Below are 16,378 nucleotides of genomic sequence, written 5' to 3'. Positions count from 1 at the left end.
ATCAACAAACGGCCATCCCTTAACGACGCGGGATTAATCCATGTTTTCACCCATCATAACACTTTTAATTTTAATTTCAGATTTTGCAATTGTGCTGATAGGTAAAGATATAATGATAAGAAACGAAATAACACCAAATTGTAGTGAGAAAGGAGAGTAGTATTCTGCAACCTGAGGAAGGACGGGAGTCCAGCTCATTCTATCCAGGAAAAGAAGATGCGAGGAACCCCATGTGAAACAACATAGGCGGATGTTGAGAAAACAGCTTTGGAACCCAAAGTGGAAGGAATTACATTTTTGAAAGTACCAGCACCAAAGGAATAAATTTGTCTGAAGTTTATTTCATAACAGTAGGAACTTGTAGCACATACCAAATTGTGCTATAATCATTATGCCGGAAAGTATGTATGACCAAGCCAATTACATCCCTCGACTTTCCTGCCGGCCGCTGTGTAAGGTCAGCGGCTAACCTACTTTGATGATCGTTACTGGATGAGGCCAAATGACCCAAGTAAAATATTTCCCAGTTAATCTCCCAGGCTGGACCACATCTATGGGAAAGGGGACTCCGGCATGGTTTGCGGTGGATTAGCGGAAAGGAGACACAGGCGGCTCTGTCCGTCTCCTACACGAATTGGGGTAGGGAGAGGTACGTCAGTTCGTACAAATCCCACCTCCTTTCGATAGATCCTGAGTCGAGAGTCTCTTCACGACTCAGCTCTGCCTCCAGCACCCACCCACCGCCTCTCGAGCCTGAAGTGCACGCAGCGTAACATAAACCACGCCCCAGCTGCATAGCGAAGGGGGGACTCGACCTCTCAGCCCGAACACCAGGAGTCGGCCACCCAGCGGCAGTAGTGACGGGCGGAAAGATAACGAGGCCGAGGCGGCGACTCCTTCACGCGACTTCAGACTTTGAAGGAGCGGCTTGCAACTCAGCCCGCGCCCGCAAGAGGGAATGGGAAAACGGGCCAGAGGAGACGCTGCCAGAGCGCCGCACGGAGCGCCTTCTGCCAGCGCGGGCGCGGTAGCAGGACTTTGGCGAAGAGGGGCCGAAAGGCCCGGCTTTTGCTCGGTTCCAGGACCGGCCGGGCAAAGACGGGGGGGGAGAAAGCGGCTGCACCCCGCCGGAGTAGGGGCAGGAGGCGGCCAGCGGGCCTCGCTCCCCGGGCGGGAATGGGGACTGACGAGACAGCGCCCGGGGTTTGCCCGGGAACGGGCGGGCGCGCGGTGTCCCGGCGGCGGGGCTCGCGGCTCGGGGGGCCCAGCGGGCTCGTCCGCCTTCCCGGAGATCGTGGAGCTGAACGTCGGGCGGGGCAAGGTGTAATGTGACCAGCGGCGCGGCACGGTTAGAGTCGAGGTAGCGGACTCGGCACCCGCTTCCACTGGCGCATGTTCTTCGCAGCAGCAGCCCGGCGGATGCTGCGGGACAGCAAAACAAGGGCGCTTGCGTCCTCAAACCCGTCGAACGGGCTTCCTCTTCCGCTACATCCGGCCACTACCTGCAGGGACCGTGAGCTGGGGTGCTGCCCGAGCACTTCACGAGCGGCACCCCGCTTGCAGCGGAGGCCCGAGTACTTCCCCAAGCTGCCCGTTTAGCTGTTGCAGCCGCCGCCTGAGCGTCAGGGCCGGGGAGGCGAGCCGGCGGGGGGACGGCGCCCGTGCGCCCATACCTGGACCTGGCGACAGGCTTCCCCCCTCAATGCGCCGACGAGCCCCGGAACCCTGCCTCCGGCTATTCCTGGAGGCCGGAAGCCTGCCCGAGGCGGTGGCGCGCGCCGCTCGGCGACCGGGGAGGTGCGCCAGCTCTCACAGCCGCAGCCCACCTCTGCCGGGGCCCGCTGGCCTCCCACAAGCCGTTCGCTCAGTCCCTGGACGGCGAGGGCAGGGGACCGGCGCTCGGCTACATAATCAAATCCTCATCGGCTACCGCGGCTTCCTCAGCCAATCGGGCCGGGAGGGCGCAGGCACAGACGCAAGTTCCGGCGGTGGCGCGCATCAACCGTGTGCGGGCAAGACGCGCTGGCAAGCAGGTGGATTGGCGAGAGCGACAACTGAACGAAGAGCCGCGACCCGAACCGCCACTTCCGAGCGCTATTTTTCACATCACCGCCCGCTACTACCTCAAGTTCAACTTCCTGGAGCAGGCCCTTCGACCAGCCTCTCCAGAGGCGGCACTCCCGCACTGGACCAGGCTGCGGTCCTCCAATGGGCACCTGCGGCCTTCGCCCCGAGGAAGCAGGGCCGGGAACCGCCGCGAAACGCAGACAGATTACAAGATCTGACCTAGGCTACACCGAGCATTACGGTTTCTGCAGGGACTTGAGCTGGCAGACAGGCCGCGGCCGACCTGGCCCGTGTGCCCCGGCTCTCACGACCAGATAGTGAAGCGCCTCCAGCCATCCAAGCACTCGTGCCCTACCAATCCCCGCACATGGTCCCGCTGTGTGCCCGCCTTCCCCCCCACCCTACCGCCAGGATGTTTGAAAAAACTCTGCCTGTCCCGTCCGACCCTCTCAGACCGACAGGGGGCTGAGGGGAGCTCCTCCTCCCTATACTACCCAAGGGACGTCTCTTACCCAGTGCAAACTACGGGCACATAACCCCACTGACGCAAGGGGGAGGGATACCATACCCACTGTATTTAACTTCTCCTCCCATCCCATCTCCCATTGTCCTTTAACTTCTCCCTGCAACGCAACCTGGCAAAGTTGTACAAAACTAGCCCATCTCCAACCTTGAATGAAAGTGAGAACAACAGCTACATGAGTGATGATCGAGGTTATCCTCTGCGGTTGCTCATACGAGGTTCTCAGGAAGAGCTGTCGATTGGGAGCTGGAAGAATGACTGATTCCTACAGGACCAATTACTTCCTTATTCACCGTACCCCTAACTAACCATCTCACATTCCTTTCCCCCAAACACCCTGAAACTTAGAAGCTCATTGACTGGCATCAAGTGGTGTTGTGGCTAATGAAAAGAAGCTGATGGGCCAAGACAAGTAGCAACCAAGTAACCACTGGATTAACAACTTCACTTGAACTCTGTTAATTCAACTTGGAAGAACATGTTAACTAGATATAGCACATCTCCTAACATGATATTAGTTCATCTTCAGCTTATTACAGATGCGTGTACAATCGTTTTCATCACATGGGACTTATACAATCAACCCTCCTTTCATATTTATTCCCATTTAGAGATTGGGGACATAAACAGCACTGCGGGTCAGAAAGAGCAGGAGGTGATGATGTTCGCCTAGTTCATCCGATGATTAAGTGAGCCATTATTTAGCATGTTCAATCAGTGATACAAAGTTTACAAAATCAAGTAAAAACAAGTGATCGTGCTTGCTAACTTTCCGTTTGTTTCACTTAGCTAAATATATTTGAAGTTGACCGAAATGCTTCCCTCAGATGGCTTTAGCCAATTATACAAACACGAACCATCAATCCAAAAAAATATAACGAAACTGCAAATATCATATATAAACAGGCCACAAGAGTACTATACCAGACCATCCCGTATTTTGGATCAGTATTAACATAACCACATCAATTCACCACCAGAACCAGCAACAAGATCCATTGCGCAGTTCGGGAACATGCAACAAGTTTGGCCGCTTGTGCACAACAAAAATCGATATGGAAAGGATCACCAACGTTGACAGCGTACACTACAACCGGTACAATGCAGAGCAACAAAGCACCCCAGACCAAAGACCGCGTTGGACAAGAGAACCAAGAAACATACCTCTCCGGGGAGCCCCACAACGGTGCACCGGAGGGCTAAGCATATAAACCGTGACAGAGACTGGCCACAAGCGCAGGACAGGAGGAGGACCGGAAAGGACAGAGGCTGAGAATAGCAGTGCATCCCCCAGCCAGCTCCGGGCAGGTGGGCAGCACGGAAGACCTAGACGGAAGGATCAGAAGACGACGACCTCCGCACAAGCAAGCAAAGTATATCGCACCTACAAGCTCGGACGCACAGACCGCAACGCGCGAGAATCCCCACAAGACCAGACCCACTACGCACACGCCGAGACAAACCAGACCCTCTCAGCTAACCGAGCATAGCACTACCTACCCAGACGAACACGCAGCACACCGCGTGATCCGGCAAATTATAGTGAGAGCATGCCAAAGAGCCAAAAAAGTTGGATCCTCCTAAACCATCCCCTCAAAACTACAGTAGCAAGGCTAAAGCCAGATAGGGTGAGGCCCCCACTACGCGCCCTGATGAACACCGGCCAAGTTTAGAAACTAGATACCCCCATCTTCCAGAGACAAGAGCCATAGCTTTTCTGTGGAAGAGAAAAACCACGCCACTCACAAAATAAACACCAACTAAACAAGAAACTCCTGTGAGGTACCAAAAAGCACACTGCCACATTTGAATACAGCTTTTGTAATAAATGAAGGTTAGCCTCCTTTCGAGGCACATATAAATCTTCCAGCCTTTCTGTATTATCTTCCGAAGTAAAAGAGCAATCAAATCTTCCGGCCAACTCTTGGGTTAGGCTAACCACAAGCTCCAAACTATTCACGTTCCTTTCACAAGACCAGTGCTTTTCATTCTCGAAAATTCAAAGTCACCCTTTTAAGCTCGTTCACAAGTTTAATCCTTCTTAACATGACCAAACTGCACACAATATTCCGATGAGGTCTCACCAGTACCTGTAAGGATAATCTCTTATCTATCACCCCTGTAAAACCTCAGGCCTGATCTCCCAAACCACATTATATTTTTACGGCCAGATCACACAAGTGCCGAGGTTCATATCACAACCATGTGATCAAACATACACAACCAAGTCCCATCTCACTCCTCTGTATACTAAATTACTCCCAACGACGCGTCCCAATTTATAACTAAAATTCTTGTTATTACTCCCTAAATGCAGGACCTTGCACTTTTCACTATTAAATTTCATCGTATTACTATTACTCCAGTTTACAACGTCATCCAAATCTTCCATTGAGAACAAGTGGAATCAGCATTTCTGGAAAAAAATTCAGTCTGTAGGTCCCCTCCCAGCTTGGTATCATCCGAAAAACTTTATAAGTGTCCTCTCTCTGCCCTTGTCTAAATCATTGATGAAGATATTGAACAGAATCGATCCCTGCGGGATCCCACTCAATATGGCTTTCCAGCTTGACTGAATCATTGATAACTACTCTCTGGGAACGGTTTTCCAACCAGTTATGCACTCACTTTATAGTAGCTCAATCCAGGTTGTAGTTCCCTAAGTTGTTTATGAGAAGACAGTATCAAAAGTCTTACTAAAGTCAAGATATATCATATCATCTACTCCTTCCCCCCATCCACAAGGCTTGTTACTCTGTCAAAGAAAGCTATTAGGTCAGTTTGAAATGATTTGTTCTTGATAAGTCCATGCTGAGTGTTACTTATCAACTTATCTTCTAGGTGTTTGCAAATTGACTGCTTAATTATCTGCTCTATTATCTTCCTGGGTACTGAAGTTAAGCTGACAGGTTTGTAATTCCCTGAGTTGTCCTTATTTCCCTTTTTATAGATAGGCAAATGTAGTGCCATTTTCCAGTCCTCTGGAATTTCTCCCAGCTTCCATGACTTTTCAGAGGTAATGGCTAATGGCTCAGATAGCTCCTCTGACAGCTCTGTGAGCATTCTAGGATGTATTTCATCAGTCCTGGTGACCTGAAGACATCTACCTTTGTAAGAAATTTTTAACTTGTTCTTTCTCTATTTTAACCTCTGATCCTACCCCATTTTCACTAGCATTCACTATGTTAGACATCCAATCGCTACTCACCTTTTTGGTGAGCATCTTTTCTTTGAGCTTGATGTGGATGTAAAGTGCAGATCATCATGTCCAGACCCAAACTGGGCGATACCTTCTGGCCACCTGTGGGTGGAGGAAGAGGTGTTTTGCTGCTGTGGCTATTCAGGCCAGAGCTGACGGAAGCTCCCAGGGCTGTAAATTGTTAAATCCATTTAGGTACAGATGCCCCTGAAAATGGGAGTAGTTATGAGGAAGGGTGCTCCCCCTGGCTTCACCTCAGCTTTTTGGGGTTTTGCTTCACTGAGATGCCAATTCTAGGCACTGTGCAAGCAGGGAAATTGAGTCATTTATGTTTGGCATTAAAGTTATGCAGAACTGGGTGCTGTCTGCATACTGGTGGGGCACCAGCCTCCACTGCCTCACTAGCTCTGCCAAAGGCACTGTATGACTACCGAATAGGATAATAGCAGTTTCAGTTTTGTGCAAGAGGAAAGTCCTGAGCCATTTCAGGACATTCCCATCTATCTCTGCTGGAGAGGGTCAGAGCAGGGCAAGATAGCTGGGTGATCAACATGAAATGTTGCACAGATGTTAGGCAGCAAGAGCATGGACACGCTTTCCCTTCAGCCTGGAGATGACCTCATATTTCTCCTTGCCACGGCAGACACACAGATTGAGCAATACATTCAGCAGGTGCGGGAAGATGGTGGAACATATGTTCAGGAGATTGAAAGCTAGATGGATGTGTCTGCTGAGCTGGAAGGACTGTTTAGTCACTAATGTATCTGCCGGCTGCACTTTGCATAACATATGTGAAAGCAAGTGAACAGCAGAGCGTTAAGGCAGCCAGACTGACAGCACCCATGAATAGCCAGCCAGCCAGCCAAGCAGTTCCATCTGAGGTTGTCAGCATTATGCACAAATAAGGAATGATATGTCCACACACTAGAGAATTAGATCCTGATCAAGTGAAGTGAATATAACTTCTGTTTTAAAACAAGCCTCTCTTAGACAATTCCATTTATTGGCCCAGCAAAGAAGTTCTTGAAGGAGTGGATTACTGTGGGATCAGAGCTATATTCTGGATGAGGTTATGTCCTTACAGCAAGTGAGTTCATGGAGGTGTGAACTGCTTTTGTACTGATGCTGAAGGGCAGTATTGCTGATGTGCAAAGTATGCAAAGAATAAACTTTGTTACACACAAACAAGCTGCACTAAGTTCTAACATACAAACCAGGGTAGGGCACTGGGGCTATTCTCTTGCAAGTGCCTCTCATTTGGCCACATTTTCCTTCCCACATTCTTGCAGAGAAGTAAGATGCCTGAGAAAAGGTTAGGAAGAAGTGGGGGTGTAGGAGGACAGTCTCATAATTGCTGTTGCCCTGAATTATTGCACTACTAGTCATTATCAGGGCATGAAGGATGCAGATGCTGGGTCAAAGCAGCAGACATTTTCATATTCCTTTAAATAATTCCTACTGGATCTGTCTTTTTCCCTGCACATCTCCCTCTCATTCTTAACACATTCCTGCATCAGTGCCTTAGCCTATCTTTTCATACCAACTCTCATTTGCGCTTCTACAACTGGCACATCAACTCAGAGTCCCTATTTGTGTCTCTGTGCATTTCCAGGAATAGACCCTCTCTGCTCTTCCCCATCTCTGGACCTCAAGGTTCCATCTCTGGAGATCTAGGTCCACCTACCTCCCTGCTGGCTCTGGGTCACCTGTGCTGCAGGGGTGGACGCTACAATGTAAAGCAAATGGTAGAGTTAATAGCAGTCTCCCAGCCATCTTTGCAATACCAAGGAATGCCAGGAAAGCAGAGATTCCAAGTCAGGTTTGCATTCCAGTGCCTACTTGAAAGCCACTCTCTCATTGAGCTACAAAGGCTAAGGACACATTAGAACGTAGATACAAAACTTTAAAAGGTGGGGTAGAGGTTACAACGTGATATTGGAATCAAGATCTACCCTTTTGGAACATTTCTCAGTGAAGAGCTGCGTACCTGCTGTACAGAACCCCTCCTCCACCTCCAAACTGGCTCACTGCTACCTCTGCAGCTGTGCCAAGGTGCTAGGTTTGCTCAAGAAACCTTAAAAGCAGCAGAGAATCCTGTGGCACCTTATAGACTAACAGACGTTTTGGAGCATGAGCTTTTGTGGGTGAATACCCACTTCGTCAGAAACCTTGAGATCCCAGCAATTTACCAGGCACCACCTGCACTGCTCCTCTTTGCTCTGTGTAGTTCTCAGAGTCTGCTTAGCACCTCCTTTAACGACTAATTTGCAAGGTGCTCCTGTGCCAGGCTGGGCGGAGTCCCTAGGATTCAGAAGTGCACTTTGTAAACAGGCACATTTCCTTTCTCAGTAGGATGAACTGCTGCCATCTGGGCCTCATTATACTGGACCTGCGGCCTCTATCTTCTCATGGCACTGCTTTTGGCAATGCCCCACAGTTGCTCTGCCACCCGGTCATATGCTAGGGTGTGCATGCAACAGTCAGCTAGCCATGATTTCTCCTCTCCCAAGATGGGAGACATGAACCCAAAAGGCAGCTTTAGGCTAGCTGGAAGCAAGCTCGTAGGATGGTCTCCTCTGAGCCAGGCCAACGATAGTCTCAACTGCAAGAGTCTTTCAGTGCTGACACTGACACAGTGCCACACAATGACCAGAGACCATGGGAGGAACATGTTTATAAAACAAAACTAAATTTCAGAATGGTATAATTTCAGGCAGAGTGTTATTAAATGGTTAGAGCAGAGGTCTAGGGGTCAGGATTCCTGGGTTCTGTTCTACCTTCTGCCTTTCCATCTATTACATGGGCACAGTTCCCACCTCCCAAGAGTGCTAGGAGGCTAATTATGTGCAAAACGCATTGAGATCTTTGCACGAATGGCACCAGGAGTGTGTATTTGCATTACCATATAGAGAGTCTAGGAGCTCCAGTCATGGACCAGGAGTCTCAAAACACCACCAGCCTAACTGTTTTAAAGTTTGTTATAAAGCATCATTATTTGCCTCAAATTTATAAAGACTTTGGTCTGGTCAACAACCTCACTATTATGGCCACTGGACCATTCAGAATATTCACCGTGCCATGAATGAGTTGTTCCACTAAATTACTATACAACAAGGATTGTCTCACCAAACCTTCGACCCACTTCAGCCTCTAGATTGTTATTTAAAGGAAAGCTTAGTTACAGAAGAGTCAAGCTCACATCCATCTCACAACTGTTTACATTAGCATGATCTCATGTTTCAACCACTCTCAGCCATCTCGCCTCCCAGAAAATTCGCTCGTAGGTCACTTTGCTTAATCTACAAGCCATTACTAAAATACCAACATGCCCACAGGTATTGAGCTTGGCTCCTCTGCATCCAGGGAAGAGGAGAGCTGGCAACTGCTGTACAGTACAGTACAGACCAATATTACCATGACTTTTACAAGCCACCACAGCCCGATGCACACAAATAAAAAACGTTGAAAGTTTCCCTTCTCAAAGCCTGCTGCACACCATGCCTGGCTTGTAGAATTTCTGCAGCAAGTTGGAAGGGCAGCAAGACAGTAGACACCTCAGTGCTAACTCTGGAGCCTAGGTAACTAGTTCCATTTGGCCTGTGGAACATCACCTCCTCCTGCATCCAGGCTGGGTGAGTGGTTGGAGACAGTTTCTGGAGCAACACGTCAAGGCAGAGAGGGAGGGAATTAAATTAAGGTCCTTCTCAATGTTCATAGCTCCCAGATGTCCTTCACATTTAGATCTGAGAAATATCTTAAGCTCAGAAGCACGTCTAAAGAATCTCACCAGGGGAAGCTACTGAAGCAAAAGCTGAAGATTATGAAGTTGACCCTTGTGTGCTGGCAGTCAAAGTCTTTAAGATGCTGGTAGATGTGAAGCACGCTCAGTGTGACGTCAGGGCAAAGGCTGGTGAGGTCTCTCAGTCAGCAGAGCTTGTTTCACCAGTCCTCTCTAATTCCAGCAGCTGTCCTGCATACTTCCCTCTCCATCCGCTGGTCTCCCCAGCAATCACTTTGGGAAGGCAAGAGATTAGCTGTTGCTGTCTTCAGCTTCACAGCAGCTTTATAAATGGTTTAAAATCTGGTTATGATGGCAATTCTGATGGGCCAGGGATCATCTCTTGGGGTTTGTACAGCACCCAACACCAGGGGCCCCCAGTCCCTCCACAGTAGGGATTCTCTCTGTGGGTCTGTACAGCACCCAGCAACATGGGATCCCAATAGAGTAGCCAATCCTCCAGGACTCGCCTGGAGTCTCCCGGAATCGGCACTGATCTGCCACTGATTGCTGAAAGCATTCTGGGATTTAATAGGATATTTTGAGAAAACGACATTATGTCATGTTGGGGGGAAAAAAATACCTCGAAATAACTTCAATCAGAGTTGGCAACTCTAGGCTCTACCTTGATCTGTTTAAATCACGGGTGAGCTAACTTTTGGCCCAAGCGCCGCATTAGGGAACAGAAATTATATGGTGGGCCATGAATGCTCACAAAATTGGGGTTGGGACGTGGGAGAGGGTGCAGGGGTTTGGAGCATCAGGGCTGAGGCAAGGGTGCGGGAAGGGGGCAGGTTCTGGCTGGGGGTGTGGGCTCTGGGGTGGAGCTGAGGATGAGAGGTTTGGGGTGCAGGAGGGTGCTCTGAACTGGGACTAAGCCATTTGGGGCATGGGGGGAGGCTCACGGGTGCAGGCTCCTGGCCACGCTTACCTCAGGTGGCTCCCGGAAGCAGCAGCAGCAGCATGGCTCTTCTATGGCTCCTAAGCAGAGGCATGGCCAGGTGGCTCTGCATGCTGCCCCATCCTCAGACATCGCTCCTGCAGCTCCCATTGGAGCACCAGAGGGGGCCCCTGGAGCATGCAGGATGCAGAGTAGGGCCATGCTGCACCTTCTGGGAGCCACGTGGTGCGGTCCCCAACCCATCGCCCTGGCTGGAGTGCTGGAGCAGGGCCAAGTGGCGTGATGCGACTCGCGGGCCAGCTTAAAATAGCTTGCGGGTTGTAGTTTGCCCACACCTGGTTTCATGTTGTAAGAAAGCAAACAAATTGATAAAGGACAATAACAAATGCACTACCCAAATCTAAAGGGTAATGGAGCCGAAGTCCTGCAGTGCTGTGAAAATACCTAGCAACACACCTTTCCCCAGGAGCACACACTAAGGTCTCACCAGGTTTAATTAAGCCTGGCGGTAACCCTTGACTTAACTGTTCAGCACTTTGGCTGCTGAACTCAGACTTCCTGATTGGCTCTTGCCAATGGCTTGCATGATATCAGACAGTAGTTTGCCTTGTTCTCTGCTTCCCCTAGAAATCACAGGACTCCAGCCCACAGCCTTCCTCTGCAGCACACAGTATTATTGCTCAGCCAGCCAAACACACAGCCCATGGCAGGAGGAACCCTTCCCAGTGCAGTCCCCAAATTACTATTCCTCTCCTCTTAGGGTTCAATATTAAGAGTAAGGAGGTGAGTGCATTCTCCACCAGGAACTGTCATGCTGGAACAGACCGTCAGCCTAGTGCCTATTTCCTGCCTTGCCGGGGAGACCAACAGCTCAGTATCCCACTTTCTACTATGTAAATGATGCACGTGCCCATCTAACTCTGTATTTCACCTCAGCAACCCATCTGCTGTGGGATCCTGCCTCTGATAGAGGTCTGAATCATTCACATATTCCATACTTGCTCTCCTGTGAGACGTCTGAGCAGTTACAGAGGTAGAGACTTCTCATAAAGTGGTTTCAGCAACAGATGGCAGGAAGAGGAGAAGAATATCTATGCTGAAAGAAGAGAGGAGGTGGTGCTGGATGTGCTAACTTGGTAGTAAAATAAGCACTTACTTGTCCAAGCACCTGGAGGACTCCGGTGTTTGAATATAATTTTATTTCTAATCAGAGTTTGTGTAACTCACACTGACAATGGGTGGATCTGTCCCCCTCTAGTGGCCACATTACATACTGAGGTTAATGAGTCTGTACTGTCTCTGGGGCTAACAGAGCTGGACCTTTAGCTCAAGCAGGAAAGGACTCCTGCTTTTCAAATATGAGGTGCTAGGTTCAAATACCTGCAGACAATGAATGCAGGGGAAGTTGTTTTAGTGGCTCATGATCATTTAGCTACCATATATACTACTCCCAGCATTCACAGCTTCTCCCAAGCACACACAAATCCATGCAGGTTAGCAGGACTGGCTGGTCTAGATCATTGTCTTCTATCACACATCTGGGGAAATACTCAGTTATAACTATCTAGGTAGCAGAGTAGTGTTAATACCCAGCAGACTCCAACAGCAGCCACAGCAAAAAGACAGTTACCTTTTCCGTAACTGGTGTTCTTCAAGATGTGTTACTCATGTCCATTCAACTTAGGTGTGTGGGCTCGCCATATGCACCAGTGTCGGAAGTTTTTCCCTCAGCAGTATCCGTAGGGGACTGGCTCTGGCGCCCCCTGGAGTGGTGTGCACATGCTGCAGTATATAGGGCACCACTGATTCCCCCACCCTCAGTTCCTTCTTGCCGAAAACTCCGACAGAGGGGAAGGAGGGCAGGTTATGGAATGGACATGAGCAACACATCTCGAAGAACACCAGTTATGGAAAAGGTTTCAGAGTAGCAGCCGTGTTAGTCTGTATCCGCAAAAAGAACAGGAGTATTTGTGGCACCTTAGAGACTAACAAATTGATTTGAGCAGGGCCGGCTCTACCATTTTTGCTGCCCCAAGCACAAAAAAAGACAACAACCCACCGGGACTGTGCCGCCCCCAGAATGGATGGAATGCTGCCCCAGGCACATGCTTCCTCCGCTGGTGCCTGGAGCTGGCCCTGTATTTGAGCATAAGCTTTTGTGGGCTACAGCCCACTTCATCAGATGCATGGAATGGAACATATTGTAAGAAGACATATATACATACAGAGAACATGAAAAGGTGGAAGTTACCTTACCAACTCTAAGTGGCTAATTAATTAAGATGAACTATTATCAGCAGGAGAGAAAAAAAAAAAAAAACTTTTGCAGTGATAACCAAGATGGCCCACTCCAGACAGTTGACAAGAAGGTGTGAGGATACTTTACACAAATTGAATCTATTTCCCCATGTTATGACCCCGCCACTCCCAGTCTCTATTCAAGCCCAAGTTAATGGTATCTAGTTTGCAAATTCATTCTAGTTCAGCAGTTTCTCGTTGGAGTCTGTTTTTGAAGGTTTTCTGTTGCAAAATTGCCAGCTTTAAGTCTGTTACTGAGTGACCAGAGAGGCTGAAGTGTTCTCCTACTGGTTTTTGAATGTTATGATTCTTGATTTGTGTCCATTTATTCTTGTGTGTACAGACTGTCCCGTTTGGCCAATGTACATGGCAGAGGAGCATTGCTGGCATATATCACATTGGTATACGTGCAGATGAACGAGCCCCTCATGGCGTGGCTGATGTGATTAGGTCCCATGATGGTGTCACTTGGCTAGATATGTGGACAGAATTGGCATTGAGCTTTGTTGCAAGGACAGGTTCCTGGGTTAGTGTGTGTTTTTGTTGTGTGGTTGCTGAAGAGTACTTGCTTCAGGTTGTGGGGCTGTCTATAAGTGAGGACTGGTCTGTCTCCCAAGATCAAAAGGTAATTGTCTTTTCTTCGAGTGATTGCTCATGTCCATTCAACTTAGGTGACTCCCAAGCAGTACCCCTCGGAGGTGGGTAGGAGTTCATGGACATATAGATTGCAACGCAGCTATGCCAAACCCAGCATCCTCCCTGGCCTGCTGAGTGCTGGCATAATGGGCCGTGAATGTGTGAACCGAGGACCACGTCACGGCTCAACAGATGTCCTGGATCAGGAAGTGTGCCAGGAAGGCTGCCGAGGATGCCTGCGCTCTAGTCAAGTGGGCCCTGACGATCGGCAGTGGCAGAACTCCCGCTAACTCATAACGGGCCCAAATGCAAGAGGTGATCCAGTTAGAAATCCTTTGTGTGGACACTGGGAGGCCCTTCATCCTATTAGTGGTAGAGATGAAAAGCTGAGTTGACTTATGGAAAGGTTTTGTCCAATCTAGGTAGAAAGCCAGAGCCCTTCTTATGTCCAAACCATGAAGGCGCCTCTTTTCACTAGTCTCATGGGCCTTAGGGCAGAAGACCAGAAGGAAGATGTCCTGGCTCATGTGGAAAGCAGACACCACCTTGGAAAGGAAGGCTGGGTGGGGCCAGAGCTGGACCATGTCCTTATAGAAGACCATGTACGGCGGTTCTGAGGTCAGGGCTCGCAGCTTGGAGACTCACCTTGCCGACATCACCGCCACCAGGAAAGCTACCTTCCACGATAGGTGAGATAGGAAGCATGAAGCCAAAGGCTCAAATGTGGGCACCCGTGAGCCTGGACAAAACCCAGTTGAGATTCCACAGAGGAGTCAGGGACTGGACTTGAGGAAAGAGCCTCTCAAGGCCTCTAAGGAACCTGACCATCATGTCATGGGAGAACACCTTCTGCCCCTGGATTGGCGGATGAAAGGCCAAAATGGTCGTCAGATGCACCCTGATACAGGATTGCGCCAGGCCTTAAATGAAGCAGGTAGGAGCTTAAATGAAGCAGGCCCTGGAGCCTTAAATGAAGCAGGTAGTCCAAGATCGACTGCACTGAAGAACGTGAAGGGGAGATACCCCATTCAGCCACCCAGTGGGAGAACCCTATCCACTTTGCCGGGTAGGTCTGCCTAGTCAAGGACTTTCTACTCTCAAGGAGAACCTTCTGGACCCCTTCTGAACAGGCCCATTCATCTGGATTCAACCATGCAACATCCACGCTATGAAGTGGAGGGACACAAGGTTGGGTGCAAGAGTCAGCCGTAATCCTGTGAGAAGCAGGTCCGGTCAGTTCAGCAGGGTCCAGGGAGGGGTCACTGACAAGCCTGATAGCATCCCAAATGAGTGCTGGTGAGGCCATGCTGTGGCAATCATGATAACCTGCACCGTGTCCCTCTTGATTTTCGGTAGGCCCTTGCTGATGAGCGGAACTGGAGGGAACGCATACATCAGGCTTCCCACCCACAGCAGGAGGAAGGCGTATAAGAGGGAGCCCTTGTTCAGGCTCCATCTGGAACAAAACCTGTGGCACCTCCTGTTCTGCCTGGTGGTCAACAAATCCACTTGGGGAGTTCCCCACCGCTGGAAGATCATGCCAGCTACCTCCAGGTGAGTGCCTCTTGGCAGATGGCCAAAAATTGTGACCCATCTTGCCTGTTCATGTATAACACTGAGGCCATGTTATCTGTGAGGACTCTGACCACTCTGCCCAACAGGTGAGGTAGGAAGATCACTCATGCTCTGCACACTGCCCTGAGCTCTTTGACATTTATGTGTAGCATCATTCCTCTGGGAACCACATACCCTGACTCTGGAGAGCGCAGAGGTGCACCCTACAGCCAAGAGCCGAGGCATCCAAAACCAACTCAACTGAGTAAGGAGTGCTGATGTAGGGAACTCCTTCCAGGACTTTCCTGGAGTAGCAGCGATGTAAGCACCATTGCAGGGATGGTGATGACCTTCTCCAGGTGGTCCTTTGACTGGGAGAAGACTGTTGCCAGCCACTGCTGCAGGGGTCACATCCAGAGCCTGGCATGGTGCAACACATATGTACATGCTGCCATGTGACCTAGTAGGCACAGGCAAATCCTGGCCATGGTCAGGGGAAAGGCATACACTTCTGCGATGAGGTCCATCAGTGCCCTGAATCTCTCCAGTGGCAGGAATGCCCTGGCGCAGGTCAAGTTGAGCACCGCTCCAATGAACTCAAACCTCTGTACCAGAACTAGCGTGGACTTGTCGTTCACCAACAGATCAAGATGATGGCAGGTGGCTAACAAGCATTGTGACATTCCTTTGGACCTGGCTCTTCCCCTATCTAGGCAGTCATCGAGGTATGAGTAGATCTAGACACCACGACACCTGAAGTAGGCAGCCACCTACATGCACTTGGTAAATACTCATGATACTGTCACTAGGCCAAAACAAGAGGACCGCACACGGATAACTGTTGGGACCTACTGTAAACCGGAGGAAGTGTCTGTGACCCTCAAAGATGGCGATGTGAAAGTATGCATCTTTCAGATCGAGGGCAGCATACCAGTCTCCTGGATCCAGGGAGCGGGATGATAGAGGCCAGGGAGACTATGCGGAAGTTCAGATTTGCTAGAAAGCGGTTCAGGTCTTGCAGGTCTAGGATAGGTCATAGACTGCCCTTGGCCTTCAGGATAAGATGGTTACTCACTTTTGTAACTGTTGTTCTTCGAGATGTGTTGCTCATATCCATTTCAATTAGGTGTGCGCGCGCTGTGTGCACGTCCGTCAGAAGATTTTTACCCTAGCAACACTCGGTGGGTCGGCTGGGCGCCCACTGGCGTGGCGCCGGTATGGCACCGAATATATACACCTGCCGCCCCGTCCGCTCCTCAGTTCCTTCTTGCCAGCTATTCTGACAGTGGGGAAGGAGGGCGGGTTTTGGAATGGATATGAGCAACATATCTCGAAGAACAACAGTTACAAAGGTGAGTAACCGTCTTTTCCTCTTCGAGTGCTTGCTCATATCCATTCCAATTAGGTGAATCCCAAGCCTTA

At 49.8% G+C, this 16,378-nt stretch overlaps 1 protein-coding gene across 12 annotated transcripts in view; it reads right to left on the bottom strand.

Moving 5' to 3' along the window:
- The window catches only part of WIZ (WIZ zinc finger), a 165,534-nt gene that overhangs the window by 76,604 nt on the left and 72,552 nt on the right, over positions 1 to 16,378 (bottom strand). For 4 of the 12 annotated variants that reach the window (XM_032775526.2, XM_075061014.1, XM_032775527.2 and 1 more), the window contains exon 2: positions 5,799 to 5,891. The exons of 6 other annotated variants lie outside the window; for them this stretch is intronic. In XM_032775526.2, the coding sequence (XP_032631417.1) occupies positions 5,799 to 5,891 (93 nt within the window). Of the gene's footprint in view, positions 1 to 5,798; positions 5,892 to 9,576; positions 9,796 to 16,378 lie in introns of those variants that run through there. 2 more of the 12 variants (XM_075061015.1, XM_032775536.2) reach the window with 2 other exon arrangements.

This window comes from Chelonoidis abingdonii, chromosome 26 (genome assembly GCF_003597395.2).
Source record: "Chelonoidis abingdonii isolate Lonesome George chromosome 26, CheloAbing_2.0, whole genome shotgun sequence".
Classification (NCBI taxonomy): domain Eukaryota; kingdom Metazoa; phylum Chordata; order Testudines; family Testudinidae; genus Chelonoidis; species Chelonoidis abingdonii.
Note: the sequence above shows the minus strand (reverse complement) of the source record. Positions and strands in the feature narration are given on the sequence as shown.